The sequence below is a fragment of the Cotesia glomerata genome, linkage group LG5 (assembly GCF_020080835.1).
Source record: "Cotesia glomerata isolate CgM1 linkage group LG5, MPM_Cglom_v2.3, whole genome shotgun sequence".
NCBI classification, from domain to species: Eukaryota; Metazoa; Arthropoda; class Insecta; order Hymenoptera; family Braconidae; genus Cotesia; species Cotesia glomerata.
In genome coordinates, this window is record NC_058162.1 from 6,675,448 (window position 1) to 6,695,630 (window position 20,183).

Consider the following 20,183-nt stretch of genomic DNA (forward strand, 5'->3'; position numbering starts at 1 on the left):
GTAGTGGTAACACATTGACTCAATTATAAAATAATCTTTTACTCCTAGTATTTTAGAAATGTTTTGCTCGTTTATCACATTGATTAGTTTATTTTGTATTACCACTAGTTTATTTATAGCAATTTTATAGCATCCTCCCCACGCAATTATTCCATAATTTATTATACTTTCAAAGAGTGTGTTATAAATTACTTCCAGTGTTTTCTTATCTGCTATCCGCTTTAGCTTGTAAAAGATAAATAGGAAAAATTTGGTTTTTTTTATGAGATCTTTTACATGTAAGTCCCACTTCATGTTTCAGTCGAATATTAGCCCTAAATATTTACAGCTACTCACTCTATTAATTGTTTGATTGTATATCGATAGTTCGAAGTTAGTAGGAACACTATCTCTGTAACATCCGAAAGTTATGTAAGAACTTTTATCTACATTAAGTGTTAAGTAATTATTATATAACCATTTACCTACTTTATCTAAATATACCTCCATATTCTGCTGGACTTCCGCCCAAGTTTTACCCACACCCTTAATGACAGTATCATCCGCATAAGCAGCCACGGAATTTTTAGGTAATATGTCGAAGATATCATTTATGTAGAGGATAAAAAGCAGTGGTCCTAAGATTGTCCACTGAGAAACCCCTATTTTTACTTTCCTACTATTGCTTTTCACAGAGTTTATCCTAACATGTTGCAGTCTATCAGTTAGGTAGTTCTTAATTAAATCATAAGCAATTCCTCTAATTCTATATTTATGTAATTTGTCTAATAATATCCTATGGTTAACGGTGTCAAAAGCCTTAGCTAGATCAAGGAAAGCTATTACCGTAGGATTATTTTTATCCATATTGGAGTATATAAAGTCAGTTATGGATGCTAAGGCATCCTTGGTACCTTTTTTCCTGAGAAAACCGAATTGTTCGTTAGTAATTAATTAACATTCTGCGACAAAATTATACATGCGCTCATGGATAATTTTTTCAAAAATTTTAGCTATATTAGAGATAAGCGAAATAGGACGATAGTTTGTTGCCTGATGTTTGTCGCCTGATTTAAATATGGGAATAATTTCGGCACATTTTAGAGCTTGTGGCCATACACCAGTAGAAATACGTTTATTAATAATATGCTCAAGTGGCTTGCTTATGTATTGACTAATAACTTTTAGTACTTTGGTGTTATACCGTCTGAACCCCCCGCTTTGTCTTTTAGGTTATTAATAGTCTTTTCTACTTCCCAGTGATCCGTCGAATACAGGTAGATAGCCTCAGGATTCAGACTTATGTTATCATCAGATCTTACCCTATTATTTCCTATTTTTAAAGCTAAGTTAGTACCTATAGTACTAAAGAAGCCTATAAATACATTAGCTACCTCTTGTGTGTCCGTGACATTCCTTCCTTCTTTAATCAAATAATCAATATCATCATTTTTTTTTAGGTTTTTGCCTATTTTTCCATTAATATATTGCCACATTTTCTTACTGTTACAACGCCTATTATTTATTTCATTCCGCTCATAATTGAATTTTGCAGACTTTATCAATTTGTCCAACATCTTTCGATAGTTGGTGTATTTTAGTTTTAGTTCACAATTATTTTCATTCTTTTTCCAAATATTATATAGTTTTTCTTTAGTTCTACAAGATTTGATAATGCCTGCAGTAATCCAATTTTTTCGTGGCTTATTTTTCTTGTAATCTCTAATTTTCATCATACTCTTTTTAACCATATTTTGTATTTTATTAATTAAATTATTAGTAGCTACATTTTGATCATGATATTAGCTTTTTTTATTTTGATGTACGATCATTGTCCTCGGAGTTACAGCTCGTTGAAAATCACCCAAAAATTTGGACTTTTTTTTATATCCCTTAATTTCTGACTAGTGTATTTTCTATTTAATAATTTATAATTATAATTGAATAGAAACCTTGCGGTGCTGCATATGCGAATAGGAAGTCTGCTTGTCCTAGAATCCGATATGATTCGTTATAACCACCATCGGACTGTATTTTAGAATTAATTAATATCTCCTCGTCGTTGATGTCACCTCGACAGGTTTGCAAAATAAATATCTTTGGCTTTCCAGCCAAACTTGGACACTTGTCCGGTGTAAATAAAGACCACAATCGATTAATACGATACGCCGCATCTCGAGCGATCACCAAACTCTTTGCTTCGCCGTGACTCATCGCGATCACCATCAAGCAATCGTGCTGAGAGTGGTCTTCCTCTGCAGCTAAAATTATAATTATTAAATAAATTAATACACTAGTCATAAAAATTAAGGGATATGAAAAAAATTCCAAATTTTTATGGTCATTTCTAAAAATTATACATTTGGAGCTACAATTAGCTTTTTTTTTATTTTGATGTACGATCATTATCCTCGGAGTTACAGCTCGTTGAAAATCACTCAAAAAAAATTTGGAATTTTTTTTATATCCCTAAATTTCTAACTAGTGTATTTTCTATTTAATAATTTATAATTATAATGGAATAGAAACCTTACCCTGACGAATATGCAAATAAGAAATCTTTGAGGCGTGGAATCCAATTTGAATCGTCGCAACCACCATCGGACTGTATGTGAGAATTAATCCAAGTCCCCGCGTCGTGGGTCTTACCTCGACAGACTTGGAAACAAAAATTTTTCGGTTTTCCAGCTAAAGTAGGACACTTGTCCGGTATAAATGGAGACCATAATCGAAAAATATGATACGCCGCATCATAAGCGTGCACCATATTCTTTCCCGCGCCGTGACTCATGACGATCAACATCAAGCAATCGTGCTGGGTGCACTCCTTCTTTGCATCTAAAATTATAATTATTAAACAAATTAATACACTAGTCACAAAAATTAAGGGATATAAAAAAAATTCCAAATTTTTAGGTGATTTTCAACGAGCTGTAACTCCGACGAAAATAATCGTACCCCTAGCGGTTTCGGTGCCACCGATAAAACTCTGTAGAAACTCGTCCGAAACTCAGCGTAACGACGGAGTATAGTCAGCGCATATGGGGAGTAAACTCGGAGTATTGTGTGCAGTTGTGACACATAAAGACGATAGTGGTTAATAGGTGTTTAATTGAGATCGTTACGGAGTTTGGTTGGAATTTTGCTGGTGTTCTCATGAAGTTTTCCCCGAGTTTTATCAGTGTTTTTACGGGTTTTCTGTCGAGTTTAGTCAGCGTCTTTACCGAGCTATTGTGGAGCTTTCCAAGAGTATTTTGCGAGTTTCATCGGAGTTTTTGATGGATAATGAATGAAAAACCGAAAAAAATAATTCGTACAGACCGGGACTCGAACCCGGACTATTTGATTTCTAGCCAAGGGCTCAATCGGTCAAGCTATCTTAGACATTATCAGTATTAACTATTTAGTCACATAATAAGACCCACCAAGTAATAAACAACACTGTCTATCTTACGAAAACCGAAAAAGTTTTGAATCGCTTTATGTATTGATAATATTCTAATTTTAGTTATGATAATATTGATTCAGTGTAACAACTGTAAACTTTTGACAATTTCATTATGATGTCATTTTTTTTATATATCATATATTTTACTTATAAACTTCATAATATATTTATTAAATAACATATTCTATGTAGATAAATATATTTCAACTTGTAAATAAATAAATTAATTAATAAAAAGTACACCGTAATTGAAAAATGATTTATTTATAGTCATCTTTGTGAAATTAAAATTAATTTTCATGCCGTGAAGTATTATTAATTGCGAGTAAACTCCACAATAACACTACCAAAACTCCGAAAAAACACCAGCGAAACTCTTATAAAGCTCCGCAAAACATTGAAAAAAACTCGACAAAAACTCCCTAGCAACTCCGAAAATACTCAACAAAAACTCGACGAAAACGTCAAAAAAACTCCACTGTAACTCCGAAAATATTCGACAAAAACGCGAGGAAAACTCCATAGCGACTCCGAAAAAACTCGTCTAAAACTTCTCAAAAACTCCAATAATACACTTTTGTGACTCCGTGTCGTAACTGCACACAATACTCCTTGCATACACCTCTAAAACTCCGCGTAAACTCCGCTTATACCCCGATTAAACTCCAAGAGGGAGTATACTCCATAGTAACTCCGTGTAAACTCCGAGTTTACTCTGAGTCGTCGATACCGCTAGGGACGGCAAAAAAAAAAGTAAATTGTAGCTCCAAGTATCTATAGATTTCAGATATGACCATGAAAATTTTTTATCATGTTTAGGTCTGGAGTAATCCTAAGAAAGCTACCAAAAAAAAATTTCCAAAATTTTTCTCATCTAAAAAAAGGTCTACGGATTTCAAAAATTTTTTTTTATTGTTTCCTTTGAAAGATCTTTCAGAAAATTTAATACCTTTTCATTTGACGTAATCAAAACGCCTGTACGATGATTTGCCGCGGAGTTATCGTCAATCAAAATAAAAAAGTTCTTTTTGACTTTGATAATCAATAACTCTGGGAATAATGATCTTATAGGAAATCAAAAGAAGGTTTTGAAAACGACACAATATTTTCTATAAGAAACTATAGATGGCTTTTAACGAAAAAAATTTTTTTTTGAATTGAAAATTTTGACTGAAAAAAACTCAAAAATTCGCATAATTAAGGATATTTGGATAACTTGGTATAACTTTGGATAAAATGAATGAACGAAGGATATCGTGGGTAATTTTTTAACCTTATAGTGTCCTCTGAAATCCCTGAAAAATTTAAAGCGCTGCGATTTTTTTTTCATAGTGCCCCGAAGCTTCAAATTCTTTGTTTTCGCAAAAATCACCATATTGTGAGCAATTTTTCGATTTTTATTCATTTTTTCAGAGAAAAAAATTTTTAACTTCCAGCTAAGAAAATTGAAAATTTTCAAAAGTCGGGAAGTTATTGGTTTTACCCCGTTTTTCGAAAATCGAGTTTTCATCAGATCTCGACGTGTTGAGGTCCTAGGAAGCTTTCCTGACTATTCCCGCGAGGGTGTCACTATGTCTGTATGTGTGTGTGTGTGTGTAAGTATGTAAACCTCTTATAACTTTTGAACGGTTGAACCGATTTTATCGCGGTTGGTGCCATTCGAAAGGGCTTCGCCAAACTTAATATTCCTGTTAATTTGAACCAATTCGGACCGGGTTCGGCTAAATTTAGATTCTGAATACAATTAAGTACAACTGTTGCTCTACTGTTAGCGTAAACTTTATGTGAAATCCCGGCCGCAGGTTTACGCGAACTTTGTTTCGCTTGTGCTATCTGGGCTCCTACAAGGAATTATTTATAAATTGAAAAATAAAAAGGACATATCTATTCACACTCAAAAAAGTCCTGATAAATCCACGCCGCGTGAATGTAAGGGCTTTTACATTCATGCAGCGTGGATTTAAGGCCCTTACATTCACGCGACGTAGATTTATCAGGACTTTTTTGTGTGTGAATAGACACTTCTAAATAAAAAAATCTTATTAAAGCAATTATTGGGACGTCAAGAAAAATTTAATATTATTTTTTTTAATTTATTGTGATTAAATTCATTAAAAAAAATTTTTTGTAATATTTATTATTATCTACATTTTTACCATTGAAGTTATTAAATATTAACTACCAGATATAGTAAAAAAAAACTTTACTGAAACTATTTGACAGCTGAAGATTTTTTTTATTTTTTTTACCAAATAATTCATTATAGAAAAAAAATCATTAATAGTCTTTTTAAAATTAAGACAAGCAGAATTTTTTATGAAACTTTTTCTATAATCAATTGCATGTTAACTTCCCAAACGGTACAAAAAAGTTTTTATGTTAGATTTTGTTGAAGTTAAGTTGATAATTTTTAATTCTTGACTTCTCATTGAATGTAATTTTTCAAAAAGTCAAAAATTTTTTTTCACTATTATTATGTTAGTGTGAATCGGAAATGAAAGTTGAATAGAAATTCGAATTTTCTTCTCAGCTCTCGCGCGCCGAGTAAGCCCAAGTGACGCCATTTTCTATATACACCGCACAAAAAGCCGGGAATATAGTTATAACGGTCGACATTCCATTTAATTTGTTGATATAGTTTTTATTTTAATCAACCATATAATATTCTTTGACATAAATTATTGAGAAAATATAAATTGTCAATGAGTACATACTATGTTATGTTAGCCAGCTTGCAGAGTTATAGAAATTCCTTTAATTAAAGAAGTTGGTGTTGATAGATGTTCGGTTCATCAATTTTCATGGTGTTTTAAAATTTCTATTAGGTTGCGTTTTAGATATTCGACATTTTATAAAAACTATTGTTCAATTATGTCGCGTTTAGGTGAATGATGAACATGCTTGATAGTGAGTGTCTTATTAAATTGGATAAATCAAAAACCTCTAACGGATTATAACAAGAACCTGCTCCAAAGATATGAAGAAATGAAAAATCTGTTTTTATGAAGCTGAGTAAAAATAATATACTATTTTTAAGTTGTGCATAATATTATATTGTGCATAATAGTATATTGTGTGACTAGGGATGAAACAAAACGATTTCAGACCAGAGTGAAGTTGCCTGCCCGAGCGAAGCGAGGGCCTGGCATCACTCGGTCTGAAATCGTGTTTCATCCCGCGTCACACATTATATTTTTTTGCCCTCTGGGCGGAAAGTGGCAGCTTTGGTCTCACTGCGCTAAACAAAGTTGCCGCTTTCCTCCTTCCTCGGACAAAAAAATATTATACAGCCCTTGGGAAGTAAAAAAGAAAACCTCAGATCACATGTTTGTTCACCTCGGCTTCGCCTCGGCCAACAATTACATGTGATCTGAGGCTTTTCTTATTTTCCTTCCCAAGGGGTGTAATATACTATTTCATATAAGTTGCATTAAAAATGCTAGTTTCAATGTCTGGAGCCAACCAGAACTAGATAGTTTCAGACGAATAGCGAAAATACCATTTTATTATAAAACTTATAATAAAATAGAAAGTAATGGTTTATTTTTTATCAAACATTATTCGTAAATTGAATAGTTTTCTTTTGTCATTCTTATTTATGCTTAATAACAGAATTATAATATGTCAGTACATTTAACGGTTAGAATGACAATTATTAAGGTATAAAATAAACAAACAATTGATAGGATTGAAAATAAAGCTGCAACTTCATCGCGCGGGCAGAAAATCGTCATTTTCTGTCCGCCGGGAAGAAATAATTGATTCCTGCCCGGCACAGTCGCATTCTTCTGAAATTGTCTAGTTTCGGTTGGCTCAACAGGCATTGAAACTCGCATTTTCATTTAATTTTCATTTTTTTCATTGATCAAGGATATATCAGGATTTCGAAAATAAACGACACGAAAAAACAAAAAAAAAACATCTGTTAAGTTAAGAGTTGTTTTGAGGTAAACAAAATGTATATAATATGAAATCATTGTTTTTTAAAACACTTTTTCATCTATTTCCATGTTTTTTCTGTTTTAGACTCCGGATAAATTTTCATAAGTCTATAAGTAAATTTTATGTTAGCAAAGGTTGGTGAGTCAATAATTGCACTTGAAAATTTAAAAAATTTTGTAGCGACACCCATCTAGAATTCTTTATTAAGGTGTCTCGAACGAGTTTTTATATGCGTCGCTACAAAATCATCCGAATTTTTCAAGATCCCACAGCTTTATCCCTGAGAATCCGTGAAATTCTGGAGTAAGGTGACTTTTATTGTTCTTAGAGGCTTCCAATCGTTAGAGCTCTTTAAATTTAGAAAATTTTGTAGCGACATGTCAACTTAAGTTGATAATGATGATTAAGTTTGTTGCTGCTGGTTTTCTAGTATTTTGGTTGTATCGAGTACTTCTTATGAAATTATGAAATTTGTTATTTGTAGGTCCATCCGGCTTGGGGTCAAGATGACTGATTTTTTTTTCATTCAAAATGACTGGCCGGGTAGAATAAAGTACGATTGCCCTGAAAATAAACAAATTAACCCGATGACACACATGCTGGTTTAGAAATCCCGTTAGGCGCCAGATAATTTTATAAAATTTACCAAAATTCCAAAATTGTCCAGAGGCCGCGCCGAGTAATCAATTAGTGATTCAAATGTTATGCGAATAAGTATTAAAAATGAAAATAAAAATAAGAATGGAAACAGAATTAATTATTAAACAAAAATAATATTAAATCTATCTAATAAATATTTTACTCAATATAAAATAATATAATACAGGAAAAGGATTAAGGTAAATTGAGGCAACGGGCACAAAAGATTTACCAAAAGAAAAGCAAATAAATAATAGTTTAAAAAAACTAAAAACACGCTTTTTATAGAAAACCAAACTAAAAAATAGAAAATAAATTTAAATTAAGAATAGTGTTAAAAATTTCAATAAATATAAATTAATAATAGTGTAAATAAAAAAAATGTATTTTATTTTAAAAAAAGCGTGAGGTGCATGGTGTCAATAGTTATAAATATTTTATTGACAGATATGAGTAGAGTGATTATCATTTTGATAATATCTTAAAAAGCACCCCACGCGTTTTAAAATAAAATACATTTTTATTTAGACTATTATTAATTTATATTTATTGAAATTTTTAACACTATTCTTAATTTAAATTTATTTTCTATTTTTTAGTTTGGTTTTCTATAAAAAGCGTGTTTTTAGTTTTTTTAAACTATTATTTATTTTTTACTTTTTAGTTTGGTTTATTTATAAAAGCGTGATTTTTTAGTTTTTTTAAACTATTATTTGTTGATTATCAAAAATATTCAGGCGCGCAAATTACCCACTGAGAGTTACATACTGACATACTGACATACTGACATACAAGTGAAGCTAATAAAAAATAATTATTTATAAATATTATAAATACGGGGAATCAGAGTTCGATTTCGGAGAGCGAGCCTGAGAAACGGCTACCAGAACCAAGGAAGGCCGCAGGCGCGCAGATTACCCACGGAGAGTTACTGACATACTGACAAACTGACATACAAGTGAAGCTAATATAAAGCGTGTAATAAAATAAAACAAGAATTTATTATAGCCAATCACCAAATTCCTACGAGGGCTACGTAGTTCTTACTCACAAATATGTTATAACTTTCCTCAGAATTTTTCTGAGCTTCGATACAAATTTTGATTTTATAATTCAATTATAATTTATAAATTTTAATTATCGTTCTTAACAACATAACTTCGATAATAATAATAATTATAAAAAGGTCAAATAAACCAATTAAATCGTTGTAAGTTTCTAACAGGTGAAATAATATAAATAATAATTTTAAGTATTAATTTTCCACGTAATAATAATTAATAATGACGTAATATTTTAAATTAAAAGATCACTGGCTAATTCGAGGACCCAACGCGTGACTTTCTCTACAATGGTGACAGGTATTTCTCTACGATATCCCTTACTCGCTACGGGATCGACTCGATAAAGATAATGTTCTCTAACAACAAATTATATGAGCCAAAAGACAACGCGACGTGCGGATATTAATTCAGCTCAACTTGTGAGTACTTACCAAAAAAAAGACTTGAACCAAGACGCTAGATCCACACTCCTCGCACTATGCGGGCTCCCGCGTGTTTGCCGATTTTATTTTCGCGAAAAACCATGAGGCTTCGTCTACGATCACGAGGGCCTCTCAAGCCGTTTGCCAAAATTTACTAGTCCTTTCGCTCGCGATCGATAGAATAGGGTTTTACCCGTGCGAGTAAGGGCTATGATTTATTACCAATAATTAATGCTTAAACTAATAACAATAATATCATCAATTTCAAATATAAATAATAATAATAAATTCAATAAATAAATTAATAAATCAATACAAAATAATAAAATTGAGAGACACACAGAGTGTGGATCTGTTACCAAATTTAGGCGCAGGGACGGACGCACACGAGGAATAAAAACCCTGTGACAATTTTATATCTGAAAGATAATCACTAATTAGTTTATCCTGGAGCATCAGTACCCTGTAGCGATGTAAAAAACAACCAATTATAGAATTTTGCGGCAACAAATATTTCATTAACTTTCCGATTATAGTTATTAGTATTAGTAAATAAGTAATTAGGGTGTTTAGTGGAAAGGGTTTCTATTAATCAGAATATTATTTAGTAAGTTAACAAAATTAAGAACTCGAATTTGTTGAGCCGAATTGTCATGACGATGATGAAAAAAACGAATTAAAAAAAACTGGAAATAACGAAATTTGAATTCTTTTAAATACTCCTAAATATTTTCAATACGTTTGAATTCTTTCTCTTAAGAAAATAAATATTATCAATTGCTTAAAATTTTTTTTCTAATTAGAGGCTAAATGAAATATTTATTATAAATATAGAGATTTAAATCACACGCGCTTAGACTATCTTAAAGTCACAGGAGCTCAACGTAGTTGAATAGAAGTAACTAATTGAAATTATTAAAATAAACTTCTTTTATAGATAAATTGCTGTGAACCTTAAAAATGGACCGATGACCTTTTTTTTCAATAATTACCTTCATTTCCTTAATAATGCCACCAATTGCGTGGACGGTCTAAAAAAAGTATTCCGAGCTGTCCACGGCAATATTGCCAATTAGTAAATGAGAGATAAAGTGGAATCTTTCTGTTCCGGCTATCCACTTCAAATATTTTATCAAGATTCTTCGGGATCGAAGAAAACTGTGCTAAAAATTCCATAGAGATTAAATGACCTGAACTAATTTTTACAATTATTCAGATAGTCAAGTCGTAGATAAAAGATGAAGTAGGTCACTTCCAATCCAGTTATTCACTTCAAGTTTTTTATTAGACTTTATCATATTTCAGACAGTCTTACAAAATTTTCTTTCTGGTTATTTAGATGAGAATTTTTTTTTATAATTTTTCATTATGCAATATATGGGCAGTTAGAAGATGGAAATCTTTTAATAAAAAGTTGAATTAAAGGTTGTCCTATTTTTTCGTCCACTTGGTATGTATCACGTAGTGATATTTAATGAAGTTTTTAATTCAGGACCTGAATTAAATAAAAATTATTTTTCTTATTAATTTCGACCCTGGTCGATATTAATCTACCACAATTTAACAAGAGATCACTTTTTGATTTTTTTATTATACTTGATTGGCAGTAAATTTTTAACTTATCATGCTATTCTACAATTAAAAAAAAATCATTTATCTAAAAATGAAAAACACTGATTTTATTTTTCAAATAAATTCTATGGAAAATGATGCTTAACCCTTAAAATAATTTTTTAATTATTTACATAGAAAATTTGCAAATCAATCGTTGAAAATCAAAAAGGTAAATGAATAAATACATAATTAATTCAAGTAATGATTTTTATTGAAATATAAGGAATCTGTACCAGACAGAACTAAAATTACTGATGGATTTGGTACTACTGGGGTTCATATATATCACATATAATGTATATATATATATACCTTGCGTAGTCACTTGCGATATTTTTCGCTTCTGTTATCAACTTTTCATCATATATACGTAATAATAATGAAATTATTTTCATTAACTGTTTTGTTTCTTCAATAAGTACAGAAAAAAATATCCAAGGTACGCGCACAGTCTATTTCAAAATCTAAATCTAAAAAAAATTTTTTTCAGAATTATACAACATAATGTGATAGTTTCGTTTAACTACTTATCTTTTTTTTTTTCATTTTATTTTTTATGTACAAAGTTTATAATAAAAAAAAAATTAATTATCTTTTTTGCAACTACTCTCGATTTTATCTACCCTCACTTATAATTACAATAAGGAATATGAGAATTTCATTCATAACTTATTTACACTTTATATACAATTTATCATTTTTTTAAATGTACAATATTATAAATTATACATTAAAACAGTTGCTTGATTTTCTTTAATCGTTAATTATCTCTGTACAATCCACTGTTTTATAATTATTTACTTGACAATAGATGACAATTATTTACATTAGATTCTTATGTATATCTTTATGTATAATATATATTAATTAATTTTTTATTTATTACTTTTTACATGTAAATAATTGTCGTTAGTTAATCATAACACGAGGAAAGAAGTTTTACAAAAAAAAAAAAAAAAAAAAAATAATTATAAAATAAAATAAATGATAAATCTTTGTTTCAATAAATTCGACTACGAATCTTAGAAAATTCAATAGTTTTAAAATTATAAATTATAAAAATAAATTTGTAATTAAATAAATTTTTCTCGTGTTAGATGACGTAGATTGATATTAATTTTCGAAGTTGATAATTTTAAAACTTAATTATAACAATTTACAAATTCAAAATACAAATTTTATCAATACAAATCATTAAGTAAAATTGTTAACAGTGAAATATTTTTATAAAATAAAACTTCTTTTGATTAATGTCGGACTTTTTACACAATTTTACAAAATATTTTTTCATCGATACTTTCATCGACTTTCCATAGTCTAATTATAAAAAAAAAAAAAATCTATGAGCTTTAGAAAAAAGTATTCAAAAAATAAATGCATTAGTAAATTATAATGAAAAAAGTGTAAAAATCATCAACTTCTGGTATTAGAGATTAATAATTAAATTACAATATATACTGATAAATCTAAAACCTTTCAATAATAAATAAGCAGTATGCATAGTTGCTTTTTGTTTTGTTAGCATGTAAAATATTTATCTATAATCATCTATATCACGGATTCACTGGTTCTGCATGTGTATATTACATTTTTTATAAATAAAATAGCAATAATTATAAACATAATCATAGTAATAATAATAATAATATTCTGAATATATAGTTGATAACAATTTGGTTATTGTATTAAAACTTTAAGATTCACTTAATAATAAAAATTTTATGAAGACTTATATTCTGATCACAACGATCAATAAATCAGTTAAATTAATAACAATATAAAGAAATAAATAATTATTTTTATTACAATAATTATTAGTTTTATTTTTTTTTAAGCTCCTACGCCTTTTGTCGCTTCAATTACTGAACAAAACAAAACTGAATTGTGCAATATAAAAATTGTTTAAAAATAAACATAACGTAATTAAAAGGAACAATTAATACGTTTTTATTATTTTAATTATCGCTCCTTTATCTCAAATTCTTCTAATTCAAAAAAACACTAACAAACTTTAATAAGTGAAGAAAATAACTTGAATTATTTTTAAAAAATATACAAACGATAACTATTTTTCATTTAACATATATTTAGACGGATACCGTTTAAATTTTAACAAAAAAAGAAAAAAAAAAAAAAAACTATTGATTATACGAATAAAATCAACGAATCCAACTCCTAATTTATGAATAAATCTATTAGCTGGTTAATTAATTGAAACCAATTGAATAGTTATCCTTCTTAACAGCCCAAATAATAATTAGAAAATTACATTAATAATTTGCCCGTTTAAAGAAAATTGTATCAACTGTTAAAAAAAAAAAAACTTAAAAATATTTTTACAATAATAGTAACATTAATATTAATAGTAAATACAATTGATAATTTTATAAATTACAATCTATATTTACCAAATCACCCGCCTCTAAAGACTAACAAGCTTACAGATATTTACAATTCTGATTAAACCAGGTCTCCAATCACTCAAACCAAGTGAAACAATTGTGTAAAACAATTACATACTTCGGTTTCGTTAATATCTGGCCACATATTTGTTACAATACTTAAATCAATTGACAAAATAAATAGTAATATTATTATTTTATCATAGCCGTCACTTTGTTCAATGATCAAGTATATCTGTGTGAAAATAATTTATATTTACAATAAGACTGTATCTTTAACTATATTTATTAATTATTTTGTTTTTTTTTTCTCAGTTAATAAATATCGCTCTTAGGATCTCGTTCACGAAAAAATCCTTTTTCAGTCTTGCATTCCCTGATAGTCACGGTTTTTAAATTAACCGTAACGTCAGTAATAAATACCTGATCAGCAACGGGGTTTCTCGCGTGCCAGTAATCAGTACCCGGACTACTCAATGGAATATACAAATCTGATTTTATTATGTCCGGTTGTTTCATACTCATAATATTGTTATTATTATTTATGTTACTTAAATTATTGTTGTTGTTGTTATTAATATTATTATTACTAGTATTGATATTGTTGTTATTGTTACTATGATTATTATTATTATTATTATTATTATTATTATGATTACTGTTATTGTTATTATTAATATGACCATGATGACCGTTTACGACAGACGTTAACCTGTTGTTATTAGTATACGCATCTGTGGGACTGGGCGATTTATGTCCATTGGCACCGTTGGTGACAGTACCATTAGACTTATCTGTTTTCTCCAGAGGCCTTTTCTTGGGTTTGTGTTCAACTTGCTCCAGAGGAGTGTCTATTCTTGGTGATAGCGGGGCAGGTTGTGCCCGAGGTAGTGACGGAGGTGGACCATGAGGTACGTCAGCCTCTGGCCGCTTTTTATCCTGCACTGCTGGTGCTGGAGTCGTTGGTACTGCCGGTAGAGGTTCTTCTGGTGTCGACTTTACACTCGAAGACGAGGGTCTTCTACCATTTAATTTGTGATTCTATAAAATTCATTAATAATTGTTAGATTGTAAGAGCTAAATCTTTTACATCAATCATGGGTCACTCTTTAGTTTGATGATTTTGGAAGTTTTTGCTGGACTTATAAATAAATTATAGTTTTACCGTTTTAGCAGCTGAAAGTTTCAATTTTTAAATTATTAAAAAATTATCAATTTTAATTAATTATTAACATTGCAGTAATGTAAATGTAGTTAGAAAAATAATTGTTTTTTTTTTTTTTTTAAATTGAGGATGTTATAATAACTTAAAAAAAATGTTAAAATTTTCATATTTTTTATAGATTTAATACTGTTTTTTATATTTATTGAATAAATTAAATACCCAAGCGTCAAATAAAAAATTTTTGGCTTTTTGAAAATTGTCAATTTAAATTCAACAAAATATTACCAAAAAAATTTTTGTGCCGCTTGGGTGTTTAAAAAAAATTTTAAAATGCGGTTTAATAGCAAATCAAACTAAAAAGTATTAAATGATTTATATAAGATTCTATTAAACTGAATTATTTACTTTTTCAAACTATAATATATTTTCAAGTTTTTTAGTGTAACAAAATCATAAGTTAGATTATAATATTTTTCTGCCCTCCAGGCGGAAAGTGGCAACTTTCGGCCCGCTGCGCTAAACGAAATTGCCGCTTTCCGCCTTTGTCGGACAGAAAAATAGTATACAAACCTATGGCAGGAAAATAATAAATATCTCAGATCACATATATGTCGACCTCGGCTTCGCCTCGGGCAACATATATGTGTTCTGAGACATTTCTCATTTTCTTGCCACAGGTGTGTAATATACTATTACTTAATTAAAAAAAGAACGATATTTACTGTCATTATATAAGGTAAAATACCTAGTTATTGACACTGCCCTAATTTTTTGATAATTGCAATTTTATTCTAATCAAAAAAATAAAAATGTTCTGGAAAAAAAACAATTATCTTAAAATTTATAATACAAAAATTATATTTATTAGTTTATTAGAATTGATTTTTTTTTTTAATTAAAATAAAATTGTAAGTGTCAATAACTGGGTCTTTTACCTTAGATGTTATATATATTTAACCTGTAAAATTTATCACAATTTTATCTTAATGATTCTAGTAAGAACATTATACTGAGAAAAAAAAATACTTTGATCAATTAACAATTTCTTGGTTCAAGAAATTCGATGACAATCAAATATTCTATTATTATTAATTATTAATTTCTGAAGAAAAGAACATCAATATTTATTTATGAATAATAGATAAACAAGAGAATAGCTTTATTTAAATTAAGTAAAAATTATTTCAATCAATTTAACAAGTTCTTGAGCTAAGAATATATATTCTTGAAAATTTTCAAGAACATGAATTTTTGTATCAAGAAATTTTCTTAATAAAAGTATTTTTTTTTTCTCAGTATAGGATAAAGTTACTTAATAATAGTATTATCGTCATTGATCTTTAAATACGTGTGCAAATTTTAAAATTAATTAGACGTTTCAAAGTCGGTAAAAATGACAATGAAAGATTCTGTTACATAAATAGATAGATAAAGTTCAAGCTAATAAAAGCATACTCCAAATTATATCGATTCATAAGAAGAAATTTTGAACCAAGATCATAATTTAAAAGACTTTAACTATCAAAATAAAAAAAAAAAAAAAAAACATTCCAAAACCATTTCAATAAAGATCCCCCGAAAAACTACCAAAAGATAAAAAAGCTCACGTGATAAGGTGCTGAATTAGATTTTATAGGAAGTAGCCTTGGTATTTTATTAGCCGGTGGTGGTGGACTGCCGCCTCCGCTGCTTGGACTGGTGGTGATGGTGACGCCGATTTTACCTGATTCCTTACTCAATACCTCGGCTTTCCTCTTTGTACCAGCGGGCTCTCTTCTGGGCAACAGTGGAATGTCAACGCTGCTGTTAGAGCTGTCAGAGTCGACGCCAAAGGAAGTAGCTGCTCCGGCCGCTGGCAGCAACTTTGGTGGTGATGGAGAATCATGACCATCAAGTGAACTAGGTAATGTGTCATCATCAGCAGTAGCAGCAGCAGCAGCGGTTGTTACTGAATTTAAACGACTTGGTGCCGCTGATACTGCCGAAGTACTACCAGTTTCATCTTGACTATCCTCGCCGGCTCTTTCGTCACCACCAGGCTCCTCTTCGACCACCAAACTAGCCAAAACCTGCTCCTGTTGATGTAAAGTAGTCACGTTGGTACTTGTTTCTTTTTCATCTATCTCATCATCCAACAAAGAGCAGTATCTTACGTTGTATCTTGTGTCACGCCGTCTGGGTCTTCTTGTAACAACGTCGCCTCCTCGTTGACTCTCTTCGTAAAGCTCTATCAGCCTTACATCCAATATATTCTCTTCTGGCTCCCATGTATTGTATTTCTTGCTCCAACCCTTCCATTTGACAAAGTACTCGATTTTCCCCTGCAATCATAACAATTCATTTTTCACTAAATAGTATCTAATTATATATTGTTCTCATTTATTTTTATACACAGAAAAAAAAATTTACTTGAATCAAGTAAATAATTTTGAAGAATTTCATCTTCTTGATTCGAGTATAAAAATTCTTGAACTAAGAAATTTTTCTTGGTTTAAGTAAATTTGATTTAATTCAAGAATTTTCCTTTTGATTGAATTTAATTTTTTTTTTTAGTGTACATATATTCATACGCTGATAATAAATTAATTTAATTCAAGACAAGAAAATTACTTTTAAGAGTTTTATCATCTTGAATTGAGTAGAAAATTTTTTGAAAAAGTTATTCTTATTTTAAGTAAATTTTGCTTGATTTAAAATTTTTTTTTCTCTTGAATCAAGTTAATTTTTTTATCAGTGTAGACACACAAAACAACTTGAGGCAAAAACATAATTATCAAGCTTGAATCAATGAGAAAAATTCTTGGTCTTATAGTTTCTTCTTGTTTCAAGTAAATTTTATAATCAAACTCGTAAAAATAATCTTGATTAAAGATTTCTTCTCTTGACTCACGAATTTTTCTTATCGAAAATCAAATTCTCTCAAAGTAAAAGATTTTTTTTAGCTCAAAAAAATTATTTTTCAACCAAGATAATTTTTTCTTTCTGAGTCCATGCATCCATACATTTATAACAATCGTTATTAAAAAAAAAAAAAAAAAAGAAGAAACAACATCGCGTCACGCAATAAATCGTGTGATGTAACTGGCCCAGACATTTTTTCTGCCATTCGTGGATCAAGTTATGGAACGAAGCTAAATAAAATATAAAAGACAATAAAAAGATAAAAAAAAAACGAGCGTCCCCGTTAGCATTTAACGAGTCAAGTAGTAGATTCTCGAGAGCAATATCTGAAAAGGAGGGGAATATACTCGTACTCGAGGAGGTATTCTCGTAGCTCCTCCTGATAACCCGCTGGTGGGAGTTATAAAACGATAAGCCTACAAATAAAAAACACATACAAGCAGCACACATTCTATCCGCTACTGCCATCTAATGTTAACAGTAATAATTATTCTTACCCGCTTTTCTCTCTTCTTAGTGATCCGTTCAGCAGCGTAAACTCTGTCTCCTAAATCCATTTTTATGACTTCTTTAATTATATTAATTAATAAATATAAATATATATTAATTTACAACTGTTAGTACCGAGTAAACTCGATTGTTTTTATGAAAATTTTACCGCCGAAAAAGTAATTTAACTCACAAACGTCACATTGATGTAGCACTGTATATCCAATTATTTAATCCACACATTGATGTATTTAACCACTGGTTATTTAAACACCATATGCATATATAGGCACACAACTGAAAATACACAAGCACACGCGTAATCCAAGTGAGTGTACGTTTCACTGATTGTCAACGTAAAAACAAACACACAGTAAACAGTGGTGTTATTAATAGACTTGTAATTTAAAATTTCACTGTCTAAAATAGTAATTTTTAAAAATTAATAACAGCAATAATGATGATAAATTAATTGAATTAAATAAAACTTTAACACGTGCGGCCCTTATCTTGCGATAATACTAAAACATTATTTGAATGTTTTTTGCACTGGCCTCAGGTCGTGCCGCACCACCGGGGCCAATGATTAGAGAGAGCGGTTATTTCACCAGCGCGACGACTGCGTCGTCGTCGTCGTAACGGTTTATATTTTCAGAACGGTCTGTACTTACTGTAGTTGTTGTTGCAGTACCAGGAGTACCAGAAATAGTATTTATTCCAATAGTAGTAGTAGTATTTTCAATTGCAATAACAATACGGCCAGTTAAACCGGCAAGTACAACCAGAGTCGTACACGCACGTCCCATCGGGACGTTTATTTAACGCAGCAATGCTGCGCGTTATCCAATATCCAATCCGCGTGTCTCACGCTTTAGTTTTTGCACTACACTTTAATTTATAACTGGTAAGTAGTGCAAGTCTTGTAGTGTTGTTCTCCAGCTTTTTGAACTTTCACATGGATCTTTGTACCTGAAAAATTTTACTGTTATTAATATGTCTATTACTATTATTAATATTAATGTTTATAATACTGAAAGCACTCAATATTTTATTAAAAATTTTTTTATGAAAAACTCACTCCTAAAATTAAAAAACTTAAAATTCAAAATAATTTTTTTTTGCAATAATTTATTTGTTAAAAAAAATCAAAATTAAAAAAATTTTTAGATAATTTTTTATAAACAAAATGACATGGAGCTCAACAGACACTTGACGATTCTTGAATTTAATTCAACAAATAAATTATTAAAATGTTTTTATTAAAAATGTATTTGTTAAAAAAATTCTAAAAATAATAAATTGTACCTAAATATAATTAACATAACATAAAAATAAACCCACACAATATCCTCTCTGCTGTTTTCAGTATCAATAAAAAATAATTTAAATTATTATTACTATAATATAAATATTTGGTATAGTATGTACAGTATAAACTGCCGAACAAATAACACCCGATGGTAAAGAGTATTGATGTGTATGTTTTTAGCCGTTAAAGTGCCGCCCTCTGCCGTGAAATCAGTCTAGTATAGTGACGTCAGAGTAACAGCTTCCCCTTGTCTCGTAAACACCAAACATGGCCGCGGATAAATACACTGGTAAGTACCTCAAAAGAGTTAAATTAATAAAAAATTAACTAAAAACAACCGAATAATTAATAACACTTTCAGGTTATCGTTCGGAGGCTTAACAACCAACGTTAAACCATCAGAATGTCTCTCAATAAGTAACCACCGAGCGATAATACTTTTACGTCTAGTTAATACTCCGGTTCACGGCGGACTGGTCTCGAATTCTACCAAACTCCCCTCGGAAACTCGTCGTAGACTCGCCCGACCCGGTTGCGTGGGGATATTATGTTCAAGGGACTGGGATACGCTTGGGGGGCTAGACAAAGACCGACGCTGAGCTCCAGAGAGGGGCAAGTCTTGGTACAAAGCCGTGCGAAGCGGGGTGAAACGAGGGACGAGGGACGAAGATGTCAGTAATGGTAATGGTCTATAGTATAGTATAGTTCAGTGTGCTGTATTTCTATACTATATTTCTATATATATGTATTTTATTTGTAGTAGTGGTGAAGGAAGATGACACCCGATAGCTGGAGTGTGTTAAAGCGAG

At 30.1% G+C, this 20,183-nt stretch overlaps 1 protein-coding gene across 3 annotated transcripts; it reads right to left on the reverse strand.

Moving 5' to 3' along the window:
• Nucleotides 1-12,626: 12,626 nt before the first annotated feature.
• LOC123266207 (polycomb group protein Pc) lies at nt 12,627-18,672 on the reverse strand. 3 transcript variants are annotated; one of them, XM_044730292.1, is made up of 4 exons: nt 18,074-18,672; nt 16,283-16,996; nt 14,134-14,551; nt 12,627-14,052 (listed from the first exon to the last, which is right to left on the reverse strand). In XM_044730292.1, the coding sequence occupies exons 1-4, from the start codon at nt 18,131-18,133 to the stop codon at nt 13,826-13,828; spliced, it is 1,419 nt and encodes a 472-aa protein (XP_044586227.1). In that variant the 5' UTR covers nt 18,134-18,672; the 3' UTR covers nt 12,627-13,825. The 3 variants fall into 3 exon arrangements, with proteins under 3 accessions (XP_044586227.1, XP_044586226.1, XP_044586225.1); XM_044730291.1 differs by having other exon boundaries at nt 12,627-14,551; nt 16,283-16,750; nt 16,829-16,996; nt 18,074-18,509; XM_044730290.1 differs by having other exon boundaries at nt 12,627-14,551.
• Nucleotides 18,673-20,183: the final 1,511 nt, after the last annotated feature.